Source organism: Sylvia atricapilla, chromosome Z (assembly GCF_009819655.1).
Source record: "Sylvia atricapilla isolate bSylAtr1 chromosome Z, bSylAtr1.pri, whole genome shotgun sequence".
NCBI classification, from domain to species: domain Eukaryota; kingdom Metazoa; phylum Chordata; class Aves; order Passeriformes; family Sylviidae; genus Sylvia; species Sylvia atricapilla.
In genome coordinates this window covers 10914656-10935734 of record NC_089174.1, presented here as the reverse complement: position 1 = coordinate 10935734, position 21079 = coordinate 10914656, and the positions used below count along the sequence as shown (strand labels likewise).

The window sequence follows — 21079 nt, the reverse complement described above, 5'->3', positions numbered from 1 at the left end:
CCTGGCAAGTTTCTACACCTTGGCTGAATATGGCCTCTGTAAGAGCTAGCCATGCTTTGACATCCTTCTGCCTTTCTGCAGGGCAGGAAGTTTTCTATTATCCTCCTGCCCCGTACTGGTACATGGATGTGCCTGCATCCTTCCCATTCCCTCCAGCAGCAGTTCTCTAAAGCCACAGTGGTGTGAAAAACATGGTGATATTTTTTCATTCGTCTCTTCTTTCTTGAGATTTTTACACTCACACTTTTCAGCTTCTCTACAAATCAGAAAAAATTTTCAGGAAGCTTACCTAAAAACCAAGAACATTGGTAAACACAAGTTGACAGTCTCCAGAGAAAAAATACTGCAGAGTGGACAGTACTGTTTTGCAGCCTCAGAAGATCCGTCCACCAACATCAGACTGTCTATCTCTGTCCCACTGTCTCAGGTGGAATGCATCTCCCAGGGCTTGCCACTGGCTTGTAGCAGCAGTGTTATTGGGAATCAGTCTTTGTTCTTTCCCCTCCTTACCTCTGCTTCTAGGGGGTTGATGGAAGGGTCTGACCCCTTTTGGGCTACAACCTTATGTGGAGTGAAGAGTCAGGTTTGTGGCAAAGAGGTGAACTAACTCTGGCAGGAGTCCTTTGTTTTGTGTCTTTGTGTTTCAGCGAGATGAGAACTACTGAGGAGAAAGCTTACTATTTCACATGAAGGAGGGATGTGTCTGATTCCCACCCTTTCCTCATGCTGCGGCAGTCAGTGTGCACGACATGCTGTGCGTGTGTGCATCTTTGGATGGCTGATCCGTGGTGTTTGTTTTTGAATGGGGCGAGGGCTGTCTGCTAAGAAGTGCTGTCAAGAAGTGTAGTTGATGGACCTTGGAATATCTGGTGAAATTTGTGAGGCAGTCATGCAGTGTTCATTCATCTAGCTTAGTTTCACTTTTGGCTGTACCATTTGTCTGCCCAAGTCCTGTAGTGGTAATAACAGGGCTTGAGATTTTCTCCCCCACTTCTCCTTTTCCCCTCCCTTCTTTCATGTTTCTTTCCTCTGATTTTCCTACTGGCCCTCCTTCCCTCTCTCTCTCTTTCCACCCCCCCCTCCCCCCTCCCTCCCCCGGCAAGGCTGATGGATATGCAGAGTATGTTAAGAAGCAAGCAATACTGTCACTGAGCTGATGGTGCTCAGTGACTCCTCGAGCTTCTGGCTGGTCTGTACTGCAGGAGCTTGACACCCTGACCACTGAGGCATAAAAAACAGAGAATTGGAAGCCTCAGCCTGACAGGCACTGGAGCATCCCCCAGAGAGGGTCCACGATGTGTGTCTGTGTGTGAGTGTGGGGAGGAGGGCAGTGGGGATGGTGGGGGAGGAGGGCAAGACAGGAGAGGATGAAACAATGAAATGTCAGCCCATTCCCACCCACAGCCCTGCTGCAGCAGTGATAAACGTTTGGAAAGTGCTGCTGCCCACTCCATGGTGTGCACAGTGTCAGCATGGAATGGACTGGGTCTGTGCAGCTCCAGGAGACTAGGAGAGGGGAGGGAGAGAGGAATGGAAGGAGGGAGGAAGAGATCGAGGAAGAGAAGGAGAGTGCTGGGACAGCGGAAAATGAGGTATTGTGTCATCCAAGGGAAGAATGCTCCCCCTTGGGATGAAGTTCTTGCAGGCATGCAGCAGCACACCATGAGTTTTATTTCAAGGCTGGGGTGCTCCTGGTGCACAAAGGACAGAACAAGCTCTTCTGTGACTCCATGCAAACAGCCCACAGCAGGGATCTAGGTCTGTCCTGCTGCCCTGTCCACTCTGTCCCTGTGTCCATGCACTACACGGCGCTCAGAGAGGATGTAGCAGCAAGACTCAGTCCCATCTGCTTTTGTGTGTCATGTCAGTCAGGCAACACAGCTGTTTTGTGCAACTAAACCAGGGCTAAACCTTTGAAAATCTCACTTCCCTGGGGAGAGGAAGAAATGCAACCCCTGGGGAAGGTGGTGTCTGATAGCCTTCTTGTAGAAGAGGCACACACAAAATGAAAGGATTTCTGTGTGCCACAGACAGGCAGGAGAATATCACCACGATTTCAGGACTGGGAAACATCGTGACTCTTACAAGTGAAGTTCCCAAACAGACTGCTGCCTGTGTGCTTTGCAGGTTTGAGCAAACACCAGAAACACAGGTCTGGGCCAGAGACGAGCTGGAAGACCAGGGGCTGTGGAAGCAGGAAAGAATCAGGAAGGACTCTGGGTGAGACAATAGCCTCAGTTGTGGTGATACAGAGGCAGAAAAGACCAGAGAGAAGCTGCTGTGTCCTGCAGGAGACAGATGGATCCCTGACTGGTAGAAGACAATGGGGATGCTCTTGCCAGTGGCTACAGTATGTCGAGTGGCTCCTAGTATCTCTTTGGGCATTGTCAGCTTTGCTGTGCCTTATTCTTTTAGAATGAGCACTCTGACAGAGGTAACCTTCAGGCATTGAAGTCATCTGTCATCCACATAGATAGAAGCAGAGAAGAATTGTAGGTACTGTGTATTGTGTAGATACTGTGTACCTTCCCAGCCTATACCTTCCCTGGGAAGAAAAGTTTGAAACAGCTCAATTTTTCCTGGCTCAGGGTGAATTAATGGCATTCCTTAGAGGCAATAAGGAAAACCTACTCTGAGCTTGTGAAGAGTTGTTCTTGGCACAGCAGGATGTGCTGAGTTTGGAAGCACTTGATGCTGCAGACTTCGTACCTTCTCTCTGTGGAAGCTGTGTTGGGGAGAGAGTAGGTTGATCCTGGTAGGCGTGGTCTCATGGGTCCGAAGGGCTGCAGAAAAGAAACAAGGAAGATATGCTAACAGACACTTCCTGTAGCAGACTAGTGATGGGCTGGTCCTACTGTCAGCACACTGTCTGTTCATCTTGCAATGCAGGTGGAGAGGCAGCTTGTTTTCACTGGAGCAGAATCATGTGGAGATCAAGCCATCCTGGACTTACCCTGTGTTTTGGTGACATCATCCCCTCTTCCCTGGGGCCAGTGTGCCGTCAAATGGCCTAAACCATGGTCACTCACTGGACAGGGGACCCAGATTGGGTCTGGAGGTCTCCAGGTTGGGTCTGTGGATTGTGTGGGACAGGGGTGCTGAGCCTGAGGTGCTCATGACACAGTGTCAGGGGTCCACTGCCTAGCTGGGGTTATGGCAGCTCCTGGGTATGGGGTTGTGGCTATTCCAGTGCCAAGGACCAAAGCAGGCAAAGGTCATGGCAAGCATCTGCTGTGGCCTGTCATCCCTCAAGTCTTGTCTTAGTAAACATACCCTTTCTCCTGCTGTGATGTGCTGTGCTGTGCTTTTATATATTTACGTGTGGAAGAGGGTGAAAGGAAGGAGGAAAAAAAGAGAGAGATGAGGAAATCTGTAAATCAAGGAACATTTCCTAATAAAACAGCAGCAGTGTTGGTATTTCTGTGGTGGAGGGGCCAGGTCAAAGCCCTATGGTGTAAGGCTCTGTTCTGAAGAGCTTGGAGCTGAAGTACGAAGCAGGTGACATGTGAAGAGAACAAGCAGATGGGAAGAACGGGAGTTGATGATCAGATAAATAGCCATAATTTTTCAAGCCTTTTTTGTGCCTTTGTCTGGAGGGTTCAATCCCATCTGAAACTGATGCAAACATCCCTCTCCTTGGGTTTCAGTGTTTGAGAAATACCTGGGACCGTGACCATGTTCTCGATGTATCCGATATCTAGAAATTGGCTGATTCATGTCTTCCTGCAGCAGAGACTGTATCTGGACAGCCCTGTCCTTGTATTATGCTTCTTACCAGTCCTGTAGGGCTGGAGAGGCAAAGGCCAACCCCATCAGTGTGTCCCAGAGGGTTCTCCATCCCTGCAGCACAAAAAAGACACATAAAAGATGTCTGCACCCATTTACTTAATAATTTACCCACTCACATTCCCCTTCCTCAAAGCAGAGTGTCCACCAGTGCTTTTATTGTGGCTCTCAGTGGAGCAGAGCACACAGTGGAGAGCCCCTTTACCCCAGAATGGTAACTGTCATCTCAAATCAAATGACCTTTTATTCTGTCTTTGTCTCTTTAACTTAGGGAGCGAGTTTTCTGGGAGCCCATACAGCCACCCACAATATTCAACATACAACGACTCCTGGAGGTTTCCCAACCCTGGACTCCTGGGTAAGTGTTTGTGTCCCTGTGTGAGAGATCAGTGCAAGGTGTGCAGTGTTCATCCAGTCCTTCTGGGGTAGGCAGAATGTGTCCTCACTCATGCTTAGACCCACAATGGGACTGCAGGTCCACTGGAGAGCATGATTGCTCTTGGTTCACTTTCCCAACAAAAAGACCTGGCCTAAACGTCTTGTCTTCCTGCTTCTGATAAAAATCCTTCCAGACACATAGGGTATTGCTGGAAAGCAAAGTCACCATTTTATTGAGGGGAAGGGACCTTGTTCAGACAAAACTTTGGTGCCAGTTTGCTTACAGCCTTTCTGTGCCATTGCTGCTTGCTTGTGCATCAGCTTTGCATTTCTCCCTGATCTAGTGTTGTGTTTGCTTCCCAGTTGTATATATGCCCACTCCATCTCTCCTCAGCAAGGGACCACTGGTACAGCCTCACTGATGCCACCATGATCCCTATGAGCAATGGGAGACAGAAGCCCTGTAACTCCTGCAGGATCATGGCCCTCATGTGAAGGATAAACATAATCCATTTTATACCCCGTCAAAAGCTGGCCCACTTTGACCTTATATACATGTAGCATGCAGTAATTAGAATTTTTCCCTGCATAATTTGCATGGATGAGGTAAGTAAAATACCAATTAATTGTCATCTCTCAACACAGGAGTAGCATGCCTTAGAGATTTCCAGATTTATGGATGACAGGGCTGTTATATGTGACCTCCAGCAGCGAAATAATTTTGAATTTTTGTCGTACTTTTTTCATCCACTTTCTTTGTTTTAAGTAATTGAGTCCCCATGTAATTGAACCACCCAAGCTGTATTCATCATGGTTCTTGTCCTTAAACAAATCCTTCGGGAGCAATAGACAGCCTCTGCCTCTCATGCCATGGTGCTGGTATAATGCTGTTATTTGCTGTGCCACATTTAAGGGTTTGTTAGCGCTTCCATCATAAATCAACAGACAGATCTTCAGCTAATATGGATGGGCATAGCTGCACAAAGCCAGGGGAGTCCCCATGCTCAAACCTACTGTTTCCATGGCCACAGCCAGTGGTGCTGGCAGAATTTTGGTTGAGCAGCATGGGGAAGATGTATTTGCCAGAGGCAAGAGCGCACACCATGCTTTCTTTATTTCTCACTTTGCAACTCCTTTTGAATCAGGAAAGCTGCTTCAGCAATGCTCTGCATCATGGTTAGGCCTGGGAAGCCACTTTTTGTGTAACTTCTTAAATTTTCCTTCCAAAGTGTTAAAAAAATTGGCATGATACTAAAAATGACAACCCAGCTCTCATCCTGCCCTTTTGCATGAAGAAAGGGCTTTTTGAGAGACTCCTGGGCTGTTTGCTGTGTTCCTACCTGTGGATATCCACCCCCATGAGAAGGGTGCACACTGTCTGGAGCTATCCCAAAGCCATTCTTGAGCAGCCCCACAAGTGTGGGCCATGGAGCTCCCATTCTGTCAGCAGCAGGTTGTATCCATGGCCTGCTCAGCTCTTTATTTGAGGTAATGGGCCTACACCAGATGATGGGCCTGTACCAAAGACAAATGTTTGCTGCCAGGACCTTTTACCTATGTCGTTCCCTTTTTTCTGCATTCATCCTCTTTTTCTCATTTCCTTTTTGTATCATGCATTTGGGGGGCAAATTCCCCCCAAAGACTCATCTTCAATGTATGTGCAGTTATGGGGATAGCGTGCTCCTCACAGCAAAGCCTGTTCTCAGGCTGGAGGGGATTTCTTCTGCAGTATTTACTCAGCAGCATGCTGTGAACATGTTTGTAAATGAGGCAAAGGCAAAAAGAATCAGAGGCTATAATATTTTCCCAGAAACTGCAGCTTCCTTGAGATTGAAGTGTTTCATGCTATAATGTCAATGCTGATTCTTTTTTTCTGTTGGAAAATGTAAAATATATAATCTTGGCTTCCTTATTTTTGTCATCTTCAATATAAGCTGTTTCAGCATTAAAAAACCCAACCAACCAAAAACCCCCAAATCTCCTCCCAAAATACCAAAACAAACAAACAAACATCCCCCCCCGCCCCCCCCCCCCCAAAAAACCAACAAAAAAAACCCCACAAAAAACCAAAAACCCATGTGAGTTTTCATTCCGCAGCAAGCCCTAAAGACGAACTTACCATTTCAGTTCAGTCTGGTCACAGAAGTGGGGAGGACTGGAGTTTCCTGAAGACAGAATTGCTTTGTCTGACCACGGATAGGTCCAACTACAGTGGTATGATCTGATCAAGAATGTGTCTGCAATCAGCCACAGTCTGTGGGTCTGATTTCTCTTGTACCTTGCAGACATCCCTCTTATCCACAGCTCTGCCTTTGTCACTGGAAGCCTGAACCTGCAATCCCTTCTCCCTAGTGCCTGCTAATCCCACTGGTAATTTAGGGCAAGTAGGAGTCTGTGGCAGGGCCTTTAAAACCCACCCCAAGTCTCCTCGCACACCCAGAAGGTGCTGTGTGATGAGTCTGGGCACATGCAGTGGAGAATAGGTTAATTTGAACTATATCCAGGATGCTTCCACTCCTCTCAGGAGTATACGTGAGTGCATTTAGTAATTCTCTCCTGAGAGCAAGCTCTGGCAGTATCGGCCTCAGAGCAGAAACCTTGACAAAATTAATCAGGACTGGTACATTGCCTGACACAGTTTGTTTTACAAAGTCCTGCTCCTTTCACTGAGATGAAAGTGTAATACTGTAAGCACTTAGCAGCACCTACATTCAATTAATTCCCTGTGCTGGCAAGGAAGAATTGCACCACAGCAATCACACAAGTCTGAGACCTGTGAAAGAGGAGCTAAAAGGAGAAATGCAATGATTTGCAAGTGGAGGAAAGGATACCTGGATTGAAAAATTATATTTGGGGGAGAGTAAAGAGAGAGAGATGAGAAAGCTTTCGGTTTTAGTCCCCAGTCTTTGTCCTGTATGTGTGGAGCAGCAGGGAGGGGTGTGAGGCGGCATCTTCAGGGGAAGGCACAACCATACTCATGCAGACACTGGAAATTGGTTGTCTGGCCCCAGCGGAGCACCAGCTATTCACCATTACCCTACTGTCTGTGCTGCCCTTACTTTGGTGCTTCTCACTTCTCTGCACCAGGCACCAAGCCTCTTCTGCCCCAGCTGTTGTGAAACAGTGCAGATGGGGGACTGTGCTCCCCTCTCTCTGAGGCAGTCCCAAATGCTGTGCCCCATGGCTCCTGGGGAAGAGCAGATGATCAAGCCATGGCTCTCCAGAATGGTCAACAGAAGCAGGGGCAGAAGTCAGTTATCTGCTGCAGCTTTGCAGTATCTTCATGCTCTTGCATCCTGCATCAGCTCTGGTGGCACCCATACCTCTCTTAGTGTCAGGGACATGACTGAGTTTGCTGTGGGGGATGACTTAGTCCCTCCATGACCACAGCAAGAGGACTGACCCCAAGTTCCTGGAGGAATGTGCTGGCAAGAGGACATAAACTCTGGGCAATTGTGTGGCTAAAGTAGGTGTCTCCATCTCAAAGCCAGACAAAAGAGTTGAGGGAAGGAACATCTTTTTCCTTTATTTTTTTCTCCCACGTTGTCCTGCAAATGACCTGCAAGCAGTGCAGTGGAGGGATGCACATGGAAGCACCTGCATGAGCGCATGGGAGGCAAACATGCGTGTCTAGGGCTCAGGCCATTACTTGTTGGCACATACTGGTGCACACCAGCACAGGATCAGTTCAACATGTGCATGCTAAGGGCAGATAAAAGCAACACTGTATAATGAAGAAAAACAATTCAGTTTTGTGGTGGCTTGTAGCATTTGGCTCAGTCCTGCTCACTGTAGGTTCAGTTTGATGCAGTGTCCCTGCTCACACACAGATGAGGTCCCTGTACGCTGGTTGTTAGGGTTTGGCTGCACCATTTCAGTGCCACGTCTGCCAGTGCTGGCAAGGCATCATGCAGGGCAGGGCTTGAAGCCTCTCAATTAGGATTAGATTCAATTCCTCTGTGGGATTCTGTGGAAAGATTAGAGAACAAGTAGGCACTAGAAATGACTGTGTCAAGAAATAAATTGATGATAGTATGAATTAGAAAGGAAAAATGACAGAAGGATGGACTAGTCTGTTCTGGATGGGGGCATGGTGACAGGAAGAGTGAGTGGTTTCATTTTTCACTTTAAATACAAGCTTCTTTGATTGCACAGCTGAAAGGCAAACTGGCAAAATCTAACTTGAGAGAAATGTGAGGCCTTTGGAATGCATGGGAAAAATATTGGGCTTTTTGTAGCTGCATTGAGTCAGAACAGCAGTGGAGGAAGAGAGAGTGGGAAAAAAAGGCTCTGACCCCTGAAAGAACCCATTTATCCCAAAACCTCAGAAAGCACTGCATCCAGCTGTGGTGAGACTCACACAGTGCTCCTGAGTCAGGGTGAAATTGTTTGGCGCTGCTGGATCTCTCCTGTGTTTTTTTCACCCCTCTGCCTGAGCTGAGTTGCTATGGCTAGTGCTAGTGCAGATGCCTCTGAGAACTGGGATCTCTGCTGACCACCACCATTGCCTGCATCACATTGGCCTCCTGTGATGCAGGTGGTGTGATGAGTGAGAACAGCAGTTCTACCTGGCTCTTCAGTGGCCTGTGAGCAGTTTTACCTCCACATACTGCCTGGCATTATCCCCAAGGACATCTGTGCAGCTGGATTGGCCATGAGGGGACATGGGCCAGCAAGCTGGGTATCCCCAAGAGGGCAGCCCCCAAAGAATATCCGCAAAACCCCAGCTAGGCATGGCAAGCACATTTCAAAGTCTGATGAGCTGTTAACTTACGCCTTTGCTTATTCAAGAATGGCAAATTTCACCAGGAGGGTTTCTGTGCTTCCAATACCTTAAGTTTGGCTGGGATACTAAGTATATAGCATTTAATTTTAGGCTACCCATGAGAATGGTTTTCACTGTCCTTCTGAAGCTTCCCAGTATTCTTCAGGAAATACAGTTCCTGAGGCTGGAGCTCCTTGACCTGATGTCATTACTTGGAAGATTATCTGTCCAGCCCAGGACAGCCAGTTGTGGTGCCCTCAGCAGATAACACAAGACTACATTTGTTCAAACATAAATGGAATGATGACCTGCTGAAGGGATCTGCTTTAACACCATTACTTATGGCTTAACGTTTTTTAACTTTAAGTAAATAAACCTAGGTCAGATTGGCTCCTGCCTAGGAATTTGTATACAGACCTCTTTGCAAGTATTTAACCTGGCCAGTGATTTCATGGACTCTTTTGAATTATTTTTGTGTACAGTAAAACTATCTTTCCAGTTAGCTAGGACCACACTCCTGAAGATTGCTTTATTTTGTTTAAACCCAGCCCTTTGCAGTGGGTTTATCTGATTTTCGATGTCTGGGTCACTAAGGATACAACTGAGGACAACACAGACCCACAAGCTGTGTACTAGCTCCTGTTTTGCACAGCACTGTGCAGAAGACACATTCTAGTAGCCGAAGTCCTCTGTTTCCAACCCCTCAGGGTTGCAGAAGCAGAGTACCACATGCTGTGGTAGGACACTGATCATGATGAAGTTTTCTTCTCTGACCAGCTGTGCTGAGCAGTGTATTGTACATACTGGGTGAGAGCAAATGCTGCCTGTGCTGTGTTTTGGATGCATCAGCTTTGTGCTGCCTTGGAAATGAAAAGCTGGATGCTGGTGATGAAGCCTGAGCTGATCTCCTAATGTGGCACTCTGGACAAATGCAGCCGAGAAGGAACAGCTGGGCTTGCCTGTCAGATTGATCCTGTTGGACCCACAGAAGTTAGGTAGCCCTGCATTTTGCCAATGGTTAACAGCGAGTTTGGTTTCCCTGAGCTTCCTCTTAAGAGTCTGGCTGTGTGATTCTTACTCTGTGCTTGGGCTTTTCCCTCAAGTTATCACTCCGGTCATTTTGGAGTGAATAGCAAAACATTTATCTGGAGACTGTACAGTAACAGGAGACGGCAGGAGGTTCTCCTGCCTCCCAGAGGAAAACGGTTTTGGCTCAGTGTAGAGCATGTTACCATCAGCACCAGCATGCCAGCTGGGTTCTCCTTCCAGCTGCAGAGGGTGTGCAGGACCATGGTGGTGGAACAATTGGGGCACTGCCACACTCAGGCTATGCCCAAGGGCTGGGCAACCATTGGACCCGCAGGATCAGTGTTCACGGATGTCTGGGATGGGAAGTGAACAATCAAAAAATTGCACCTCTGGCTTCACTGCCACTGATGCCTTCCTAAGGGGTCCACAGTCCCCACTGAGCTCTGGTGGCATCACCTTTTACTGATGGGGCCAGCTCCTCTGTGTCAGTGAACCAGCAGAAGTCACTGTCTCTGTGGCAAGTCACATCCAGAGCTGTGAAGACCCTTGACAATGTCTGATAGACTTCTGTCCCATGTGTTGAAGGCAGGGAGCTTAGGATGGAAGGCAGGTCTCAGACAGGGAAACATGAAAACAAACCCTAAAGCCGTACTCCAGACCTGTAATTGCATTGGCTCATTGTTGCTCATCCAAACCTCCCTGGCGGCCGCTGAGTATGAGTCCTTCCAGGGGGGTTCTTCCACACTGTGATGTGCCTTACATCCCATGCAGTGAAACCAGTGTCTTTCAGACCAAACTGGTTGCATCTTGAAGAGAGAAAACTCCCTTCTTAGGATGGATTGGAGTTGGTTTCATTGCAGGTGCCCTTGGAAGGTTTCTTAAAACTAGTGCTGGCTGGACAGATTGGTATCCCTCTGCATACCAGTCAAAAACCTCTTCCTCATTCAAACAGATAGTCCAGGTCCCTGGTGATCCTTGGGTAATCATCCTATCTACCAGTGCTTGACCCTGCAGGACAGAGAATTTTCACCAATATTTTTCAGGCCTTTTCCTGGTAAACAAGTGCTTTCATTGAAATACTTCGCATGGTTTGGGGTTTAACCTCCTCCTTTTAAAAGCTGGGGGAGGAATTAAAGAATATGGTAGTGTATTGGGGTTGGAATATCTTGACTTTCTGTTCCAAAAAGTAAATAACTTTTTTGATGAAGTAAATGAAGTTGATGTTTTGAGTAACGGAATGGAAGAAGGTATCAAACAGCAAGCAGCAATGCAAAGCAATGGTAGCCTCCTTCTCATGTGGAATGTATGAATGCAATTTTCATTCTATGTACCCAGCCTTTATTGAAGCTTTGCCTGGAGAGCTCTTTGACACCCATTGTCAGAACACTGCAAGCTGGCACCTTTCCACCTTTGTCTTCCTCACAGTGGTCTCATCTCTCACAGGCTCCCCCTACTACTACAGCACCACAGCCCGTGGAGCAGCCGCACCAACTGCTGCTGCTGCCTATGACCGCCACTGACACCGGAGCTCAGGGCATCGGCACTGACAGCATGCACGTCTGGGACAACTGTGACGAGTCATCTTGCTGCCACTATGCCAGCCACTCCAAAAGAGGAGAAAGCACCTAGTAGGAACATGATAATTGAAATTCTGCTCTTTAAGCTTGTTGAACTGATTCTTGTATTCTTAAATATGGTTAGGTCCTGAATCAAACAGAGAAACAGGAGGAAGTGGTACTCCTGAAGCTCTGTGTGGTCAAAAATGTGTGGTAGCTTCATGTTCTTTGCAGCTGGCTGGCTACTGCTTTAATCGCCTGCGGGTGCCATGGCTGTATCTGGGGATAAGGAAGAGATGTGAGCAGCTCCCCTTGGGGCAGCTCCCTCTTGCTGCACACTGAAACAGGCTGTGAGACTCAAGGCAATTTTCTTTTTTTCTTCTTCTTCTTCTTTTTAACTTTTTTTCCTTAATTATTTTTTCTTTTTTTTCCCTTTTTTTTTTTTTTTGTTTTGTTTTGTTTTGTTTTGTTTGGGTTTTTTTTTGTGTGTGTGGCAAAGAAAAAAATCAGTCTGCTCAATTTTACGCAAGCACACCACTGTAAATATTTGCTTGTTTGTATTACTGTAAGAGTAGCTTAAGCATAAACAGCAACATTGTACAAGTATGAACTCAAAACACATCCAAAAGTGTGTTTTGAAACTGGTGCACTGATTCAAAGAACTCAGTAAGCTTTAAGCAACTTTGAACCAGATCAACACTCATTGTGGCTGTATTTTGGGCTGATGTTGTTTCTATATAGAGCATACTATTTGACAGTTGTGTGTGATCATGCTATACGCTGGTATCAAACACATGGGCAACTGAAAGACATAGGCAATTTTGTGATACTTTACTGCTTAATATTCATTTATGTTCATTTTTCATCATACTAAACACTGGAACAAATTCACTGGTTTCAAGTTAAGCAGCATCCAGGAAAGAATTCCTAAATAACGGTTGACACCTCACATATATCTCTATAGATCGTGTGCTAAATCCCAGTCATGAAAACCCTGAGAGGAAGGCAGAGAAATACTGTGGTTATGATTTCTGTTCAGTGCATGTATTGAGCGGGGGGTCTACTAGGCATGAGGGCAGCCGCACTCACTTTCCAGGCCAAGCTCAAGGGGAAAGTACTTGTTTCAGGGTGTCTGTACATTTCTGTGAAGGCATTGCAGATTCCAGCACTGTAGCCCAGACATGCCTGAGGGGAATTTTGCCCTGCTAATTCCACTCCTAATTTCTTCCCTCCTACTTGAATAGGAAGCACTAACAGTCACACATTTCAGTGTACACCTTCTAGGGGGCTAAATTAAGAGAGCAGAGCAGCTACAAGTGACCACTAAGCAGCTACACCAATCACTGCCTCTCCATGGAGCCAGGACAACTGCTGATCTCTCCTTGAAGCCTCCCACTACCCCAGACCAAGGCACAGACAACCTCAGCCACATAAGGATGACGGGCATGACCCCATCCTTTCCCTCCTGAGGGCAGTGGAGAAGCTTCCTGATCCTGTTGAGATGAAGATCTAGCTGTAGTCTCCTTACTCCTGACCCAACCATCCTCCTCCACCCAGAGCTGCCTGGGCTCTGCTGAGGGATCCTGATGGTGCTTGCCTGCAGAAGAAAGGTTGTTGGTGTCAAACTTGAGATGCACTCCTGTGGAGAAACATTCTAGCAGGTATTCACCAGGTTCCAGCTGTACAAACATTTCTCTGGCAGCACCTGAGTTAACACTATCCTCTCTCCTCCCTTCCCACCTCATCACTTGTGCTGCATATCTGGTATCTGTAGTGGCAACTGATCTGCTGAGAAATTCCCTCTCCCACTCCAGTGGCATCTTCTCATGGTATGGAAATGCAGCCATCACTTCCAAGTTTCCAGGGCAGATGTGTTCCAAACCTCAGCAGCTATGGAGACATCCAGGTCCCACCAGCTCAGTGACATTTCAGTGTGATGTTCACAGACCCCATCAGGGATTTTAGTCAGTCTTTTAAACTAATCCAGAAATAAGTTTTGTGACAAGCTTATCAGTGAGATGAGTGCCACTTCTAATCTTTCAGCAATTTATTACTGATACACACCTGTTTTTAACAAAAGACAAATAACAGTATGGAAAATTTACACAAGAAACCTCCTGAAGCCCTGCTTTGGGTTCAATCCTATCTGCACACCCTGATTGCTTGCACTCCTTGGACAATACTGGAAAGGGCATTTCTGTCTCTGGGACCACATGCAAGAGCCTGGCCAAGGGGTGTGCATTGTCTCCACTCTGAGCGTATGCACCTTCTCTGTGAGCCCAGGAAGGGATGTGTCTGTCCAGTATATTTGCTGTAAAGATGAGAAACAAGGTTTTGACTGTGGGTGCTGGTGATGTATCTGGAGCAGAGGTGTGTTGAATTACACCAGCTCTGGGGACACCATCAGGCTTGCTAAAACAAGTCTGTGTGCCCAGTGAGGGAACTGCAGCTCATTGGCATGTGGGTTCTTCACCCACTCTTGCCTAGTCTCCTGCAATCACATCACTTTTACTTGTTTCCTCAGCAGCAAGGATTGTGTGACATACATTAATTCAGATAGTGTTGAGAAGACCAAACATGAGATCAGCATGTTATCATACTTATGCCAGAAATGCATCTAGTTGGGCTGGGGACTTACAAAATACATGACAGGGGTGTTTCCTCCAAAAGATGGATTTGTGGATGCCACTGGCTGAAGTGACCCAAAGTGCTCAGGCCTGACTGAACTCAAGGCTTCCAGTGAGGGCAGCCCTTGGCCTGCCAGTCTGGTGGTGGGCTCCATCCCAGGGACTCTGTGGATGCACAGAAAGCTCCTGAGGGGACCCAAAACTCCTACCTTTACACATGTGAAGCAGGGACTTGTGCCTGACCCATCTCCCAAAACATGGCAGCCATGCCTCACTCACATCTGCTGGGACATCTTTCTGTCACAAATAGCCAGTACAAGTTAGACCATGGAGTATTCATGCCATGCTGCTGGAAAAGGCACTTCTTGACAGTACTTTCTGGTTTTAGGAATATTTTACCTGAGATTTACAAACTGCTTTTCTCAGGAAGACTTTCTGTCCATAGTCTTCATTGTGGGAATCCTCCTCATTGGGGAGCATCTTTGAAAGGCACTATTGGTAGAAGATGGTGATCTGGGGATGATGGAGGATTGTCTGCCTCCATCTGTCCTCTGTGGCCTCACTGTTTCATAGGGAAGGGACTACTGGGTGAGGTGGAGATGAAAAGCAAATGACCCTTAGGGGCTGCAAAGAGGGGAGAGAGCCAGTCCAGAGCTGGGGTTTGGGATGCTCTGCTAATCCTTTACTCAGGTGGGATGCCCTGCAAAGCAGTGAATCATTACTAAACCCTTGTGGAAATCAACCCCACAAAGTGCCTTCAGGCAGTTTCAGCACTGAACTCTGTAATACACTTGTTAGATGGAGGGTTTTCCAGTACTTGACACTGCAGCAATAATTTTATCAAATGTATTGCTGACACAGGCTAAGAAATTAAATCTGAGAGGTGGAGAGGGACAATGCTGCTGTAAGACTAAATCAGTGGAGGCTGGAGCCAGGATTGCATGAACTGACTTGCAGAGGAAACCTTCAGTTAAATGCTGTCAGACTGTGACCATAAAGAAGACAAAAAATGTTGTGGACATTGAGTTTGTTTATCATCTGTGTCTGAAGGTTCAGTTTTTATTGTTAGGCAGCTCTACTGATTCCAGAGTTCTGGATGTCTCAGGACTGGATTAACAGATCAAAAGTTTTGTTTGATCACTGTTGAATTAGAAAAACACTTGGGGCTCTGGCATCATGGGGCCAGAGAGAGACTGTTCATTCCAAGATGTCTGAGAAGTTCTCTGATTGGACTGGCAGGTGTTAGGACAGCACTGGTGCTTGAGGCACTTGTGAAAGAGATGGTGAGGAAAGAAACAGCACCAGGGTACATGGAGCTCACAATCTGTAGCCCCTCCTTGATGCCCTGTGACCAAGTCCTCGTGGTGCTGTAGTGTGAGGGCAGCGCAGTGGGAGAGAGTGGCATGGTGGGTGAGGGAGGTGTGATGACCTCACTGTAACAGGTCTTAGCAGTTACCGGATATTGATAAATGCTTTGCCATGCTGGTCTTAGATAATGAGGTTATATTTCTGGTTTTCTTTCTCTTTAATTTAGGTATTTTACACATTCTTCAGTATGGAGGAGAGAGGAAGCCATGTTACGGTCTTGCTTATTTCCAGATGCGGGTACCTATAGCTTCAAGGGCTATGGCCTGTAGCAGAGTCAAGTTGCGTAGCTGTCACTGGCTGCAACGTGGCTCTAACCAAGTGTCCCTCCCAGTTCCATGCTCTTCTCTGCATCCATGTGACACTGGGAAGCATGAGACCCAAAAGGTAGCACAGCACTAGGCTGACCCACCCCATGACTCTGTCCCAGCAAACTCTGGAAAAACTTGGTTTTTCTTCTGGATGCATTGATGAAGTGTTAGAGGACAAACAGCTCTTGGCTAACATGCCCTGAAGGCTAACCAGGTGATGGTCATATGTGGGTGCTGTTAGGCAGGGCCAGTCAGGCAGCCTGCACTGACAGAGGCACTGGGCACACATTCTGAGCTGCAGCCAACTGCTGCTCCACTCTGGAGGCAGAGTGCTCAGTAGCAACACAAGGCTGGGGATGCCAGCTAGGAAGCCCTGTAGCTCCTCAGACCTGCTCTTGTCACAGGTACGTGTTACCGCAGTATGACAAACAAAAGGATCTGAAAGGATCAAAAACAGTTACTGTTCTTTTTCTGGTTGAGCTAATGAGACTTGACATGCAAACACTAAGTGAAAAGCATGTCAAAATGGTGCCCGGATTGCTCACCTTGGCATCACAGCTGGCATAGGTGTCAGCTCCAGCAGTGGCCTCACTCACCAGTCCTGTGAAAGGCTCACAGGATGCAGGAGCTCCAGCATGGGAGCCAGACTGAAAGGACTGAGATGGACACAGCTGCAGCATTGCCGAGTGGACTGGCATGCATGTAGGGATTGCTGTCTACACACTTGTATGTGTAGGCACACTTGAGTATCTCAGAAGCTTGCAGGGGTTGTGGAGAGGTGGGTCCTAGTCCTGCATCAGCCCCAGATACCACCCAGCCAGACCTCTGTGTCCAAGGTCTCTGGCTCTGCCTTGTCTAAATGAGGCGGGGAAAATGGCCAGTGGGCATTTAGACCTGCCTTTCCCTTTGCCCAGCCTCCTGTGGGAAAAAATCTTGTCCTGGTTTTTCACTTTGTGTAGTGGCCTTTGTACATTCCGAAATTACAGAAACTCATTTCATTGCAAATGGAATTCCTTTCCAAGAATAAAAAAAGGAACAAACTTTTTTTTCCTTACAGACAAACTACTGTATTAGGGACTTCTGGCATCAAAGAAATACATATTTATTGTATCCACCAAAGTCTGCAATGCCTGCATTGAACCTTACTTCTTTAAAAAGAGAGGAAAAAGAAAGAGAGGGAGAAATAGAAAAGCCTCCTCACCTTGAAAAGTACATACAAACAAAAAATAACTTACAAAAAATCCTAAAAATAACTGTTGAATTGCCTTTGAAAGTAGGGGATAACATCTGTTGCAAAACAGATGAAAAAATGCTTCTTAAAATGTGTATGTTTTGTATTCTTTTTTTCTAGTAGGAAAAGAACAAACTTGAAATCTTGGTGTTTTTTCCTTAGTGCTGTGTGTTGCTTTTGTGTGTTATAATATTTGAATGTAATTACAGCAGTGCCAATTTGCCAAAGACGTCGAACATTTTTTGGGGGATTTTGTTTTGGGTTTTGTTTTGGGTAGCAAAAAGGGAGGTGGGCTGGGTACCAGGGGTGCTAAGGCATGGGTCAAAAAGGAGGGGCTGTTTGAAGGGTTTTGGTTTTTTGGGTTTTTGGTTTTTTGGTTTTTTGTTTGGTTGGTTTTTTTAAATTCTTTTTCCTGTCAATACTGGAATTTGTGATTTTATTCTAAGTTAAATGGTTGACTGCAACACTTTTTATTTTTAGATTAGTTGAAGAAACATGCAATAAGATTGGCGTAGTTCAATATCTGTGTGTCTTTTCATGAGAGTGACTGTTACTTGTGGACATTTGGTTTTATGTAACCTTTATGTGAGATAATTATTTGTAAATATTTACCATAATTTTATTGGTTCCTAAAATAAAAGTAATTTTTTTAAGTTCAAAATGCCTGCTTTCACTCTCATACTCACCTTGTGTCCTGCCTTTCTAAGAAAAAAAATATTACTAGGTAGCTGCATTTGAAGGGGAGGCCCTCATGAAAAAGCATCCGTCAGACACGGTCAGGCATTGCAGCCTAGTGCCACTCAACACTCTCCCCCGTTGCAATGTGGTTGGACCCAAAAAGCTTCTCCATGCTGGGGCAGAGCCACCCCAAAATGATGAGGCCAGTGTTGGTGAAGAGTGTCAGGTCCTCAAGTGTCCTTGTTCCTGTTGGGAGGTTGTTCTCCCCATGAAGCAGAGGCACCCTCCAAGACAACCACGGATGCAAGATGGAATGGTTTGGTGGGGACTGGAGTGAGGTCCTGTGCAGAAGAACCTGAAGGCATCTCTCCTGTCTGAAGACCACAGTAGTTTGGCTGAGGCCTTCCCTGCTCTGCTGTACTGTGCTTCTGTGGGAGAGGGTGTCCTCTGGCTGCTGAGGGAAAGGGACTCCTAGGCATGGAGATTTTACCCCAGCAGCCTTTTTGTTCCAAGCCAAAATCTCTTGTCCAGTGTAAGATGGGAAGAGCCTCAGCTTCTGCCCATGTAACTGCTGGCCACCAGCAGAAACAGGGTTACTGTGGGCCCTCGAGGGTGGGAGAACTCTCCTTGTCCCTGCCCTAGAGTCCATCCTGGCTGTGTCATGAAATGCCTGAATAGACATGTATATATATATTAGTAACGGGAAAAACCTTGCTAACCACTACTGCCATATAACACTCTTTTTAAAAGAAGCTATAGCTAATGACTGATGAATCATCTATTCTCAATGACTTACATATAAAGGTACCTACCTTTGGATGCATAGGCATACTTGAGGGTTTCTTTGTGCTCCTTCTGATGTTTTTCAAGCTCACATTTCTCTCTGCCTATCTCGTGGCAGCACATCTGTCCTCCTCTAAGGGCATGCATACCCTTGGGACTGCTGTATGGTCTGTACAGCCACAGCCAAATCTTTTGTGTTGCCTTGAGGTGTGAGAAATATTCTTGGATCATCATCACAGGTGTCTTGCGTGCACTGGCAAATTCTGCCACAGTTTGCCCAAGCATGGGGCTTATGAAACAATGATAAGGAAATGCCCAAATTGTTTGACATCAGCTTGTGCTTGACCTGAGCTGTTGTATTACTCCCTGTGCGAGTTTTAACACCATTCTAGCAATTGAGATTGCAAATTTTAATTAATAGATTCACAGAATTGAAAGACACTTTTAAGACCATCTTGTTCCATCCTCCTGCAGGGACACGTTCCACTAGACCATGTTGCTCAAAGTCCCAACAAACCCATGTAATTGACAAAAAAGGAATGATAATAAAGGGGTCCAGAACTTTCGCCCTCAAGCTTTCTGAATTCCTAATGATTTACTGATGATGTGTGTACCCCATTTAGCTGGGATGGAGTTAATTACCTTCATAGCAGCCAGTATGGTGCCATGCTCCAGATTTGTGGCTGAAACAGGGCTGGTGACACCAAAAATTGTCTCTCACTGAGCAAACTAGCATAGTATCAAGGGTCAGAGAGGAGCCTTGGGTAGGAAAAAAGCTTGTAGGGGGGAAACTGGAAGGCTGACACAAACTGACCAAAGTGATATGTGTACAATACAATACCATACTCATCAGCAGAAACTGGGGAGGAGTTTTTCCAAAGCAGGTGTTGCTTAGGGACTGGCTATCACTATCATTCTATTTGTGGGAGGTCATGAGTGGATACCTTTGTTTTTATTTTCCTTCATCCTTTGGGTAACATGCTTTTTTTCTCAATCCTTCAGTTTTCTCACTACCACTCTTCCTTCTTTCTCTCCCAACCTGTTGTGGCAGGATTAAACAAAAGTCTACCTGAACACTGAGCTGCTGGCCATGTTAAATTCTCCACAGCAATTCACTCCTTAAAAAAAATATTGACATTGATTTTGACAGTTAGAGTTCTCCAGGAACCTCAGGACAATGAGTCTGTGTCCCAGTACCACACGTTTCAGTTTTAAACCTGAGAAGCAGAACTCACTGAAATTTTCATAATTCAGTAAATAATTGTAGATAAATAAAATCACAGTCATTTGGCTCACAGACAAAGGGCAGAGAGAGGCAGAATTAAGTCAACCAGCAGCCTACATCCAGTATTTACCTAATGACCAGCAGGCTCCACTTTGGGAAGAAGCTTGCACTCTGTGCTGGCAGCATAAAGCAGAGATGCTTCCATGCAGTTGTATTTCAGAGTGGAGCAGGTATTCTTATACTTAAGCCTGCAGTATAATGGAGTGCACTTAAGAACAAGTATTCAAAAAGCAATCTTCTGTAATTGCCAAGTTCATCCAGCAGCTCTTGTCCAGCCAGGCTGGACTTGATGCATTTTGCTCCACCCCTGTTGCTCCTCTCCTGATGTCCTGATGTATTCTCCTTGCACCATGTGCACCTTACAGCTCTTTGGGATGCACAGCTTTTGGAATAGCCCTTCACATCCCCCACCCTATGTGGACTGAAGCAACAGCCTCCCAGTGCCACTGTTCACCTCTTTGCTGCGAGCTGGTGTTTGCCACTGTCATATTTCACTGTGGGAAAGTGCAAGGAATTCTTTTAAAAATGGATGGTCAGGAATAAAATTAAGCCAAACGAGGCAAATCTGAGAACCATTTAATATCGTGAAAAAAACCCCAAAAAGACAAAGGGGTTGCCCAAGCCAAAGAGGAGTAGAAAAGACAGAAAAGAAGGAAGGAAAATGGGAAAGGAGTTGGGGAGAGGGGATAGGCAGAGGCAGCGTTATCACTGGAGGTCGGGCAGTGCCGTCGCTGTCCCCGGAGCGGGGGCTGTGCACGCTGTCTGCCTGTGGACGGCTCCCGCGGCAGCGGGTGACCGGACACGAGGTGAGGAGCGCTCGGGCAGGAGGTCCAGAGCCCGGAACAGGATCGCGGCAGGATTGCTGCGGCGGGCTGCCTCGGGGGTGGGTGGAGTTGGACGCAGGGGGCTCAGGCAGGGATGCAGAGATACAGCAGACAGGACGGTGGTCAGGGACACAGGGAGGCAGGACGGACGTCAAAGCGAGCAAGAGCCAGTGAGGGCAGGAGAGTCAAAAGGTAGGCTAGGGCCAGGGCAACAGGGACAAAACACGGGCTACGGCCAAGGCAAAGGAGTAGCAAGCCAGCAAGCAAGCTGGAGCCAAAGCAAAAGGCACAAGACCCAAAAGACCTACACTCAAAAAGCCCAAAGCCAAAAAGCAAGTCTCAAGCAAGCTCCCAAACCACAACTCTCAAAAAACCTCTCCACTCATAAAGGAAGATTTTAAAAGCCACCCCCACCCCCCCCAAAAAAGGCAAAAAAAAACCCCAACAAACCACCACAAAAA

The 21079-nt window shown here is 46.7% G+C and overlaps 1 protein-coding gene across 1 annotated transcript in view; it reads left to right on the top strand.

Annotated features, from left to right (window-relative positions):
• Window positions 1-11870, top strand: part of PAX5 (paired box 5) — an 81113-nt gene extending 69243 nt beyond the window's left edge. The window contains exons 5-6 of the mRNA XM_066339294.1: window positions 4058-4144; window positions 11402-11870. Of these exons, the coding sequence (XP_066195391.1) occupies window positions 4058-4144; window positions 11402-11478 (164 nt within the window). The 3' untranslated portion in view covers window positions 11479-11870. The remainder of the gene's footprint in view (window positions 1-4057; window positions 4145-11401) is intronic.
• Window positions 11871-21079: the final 9209 nt, after the last annotated feature.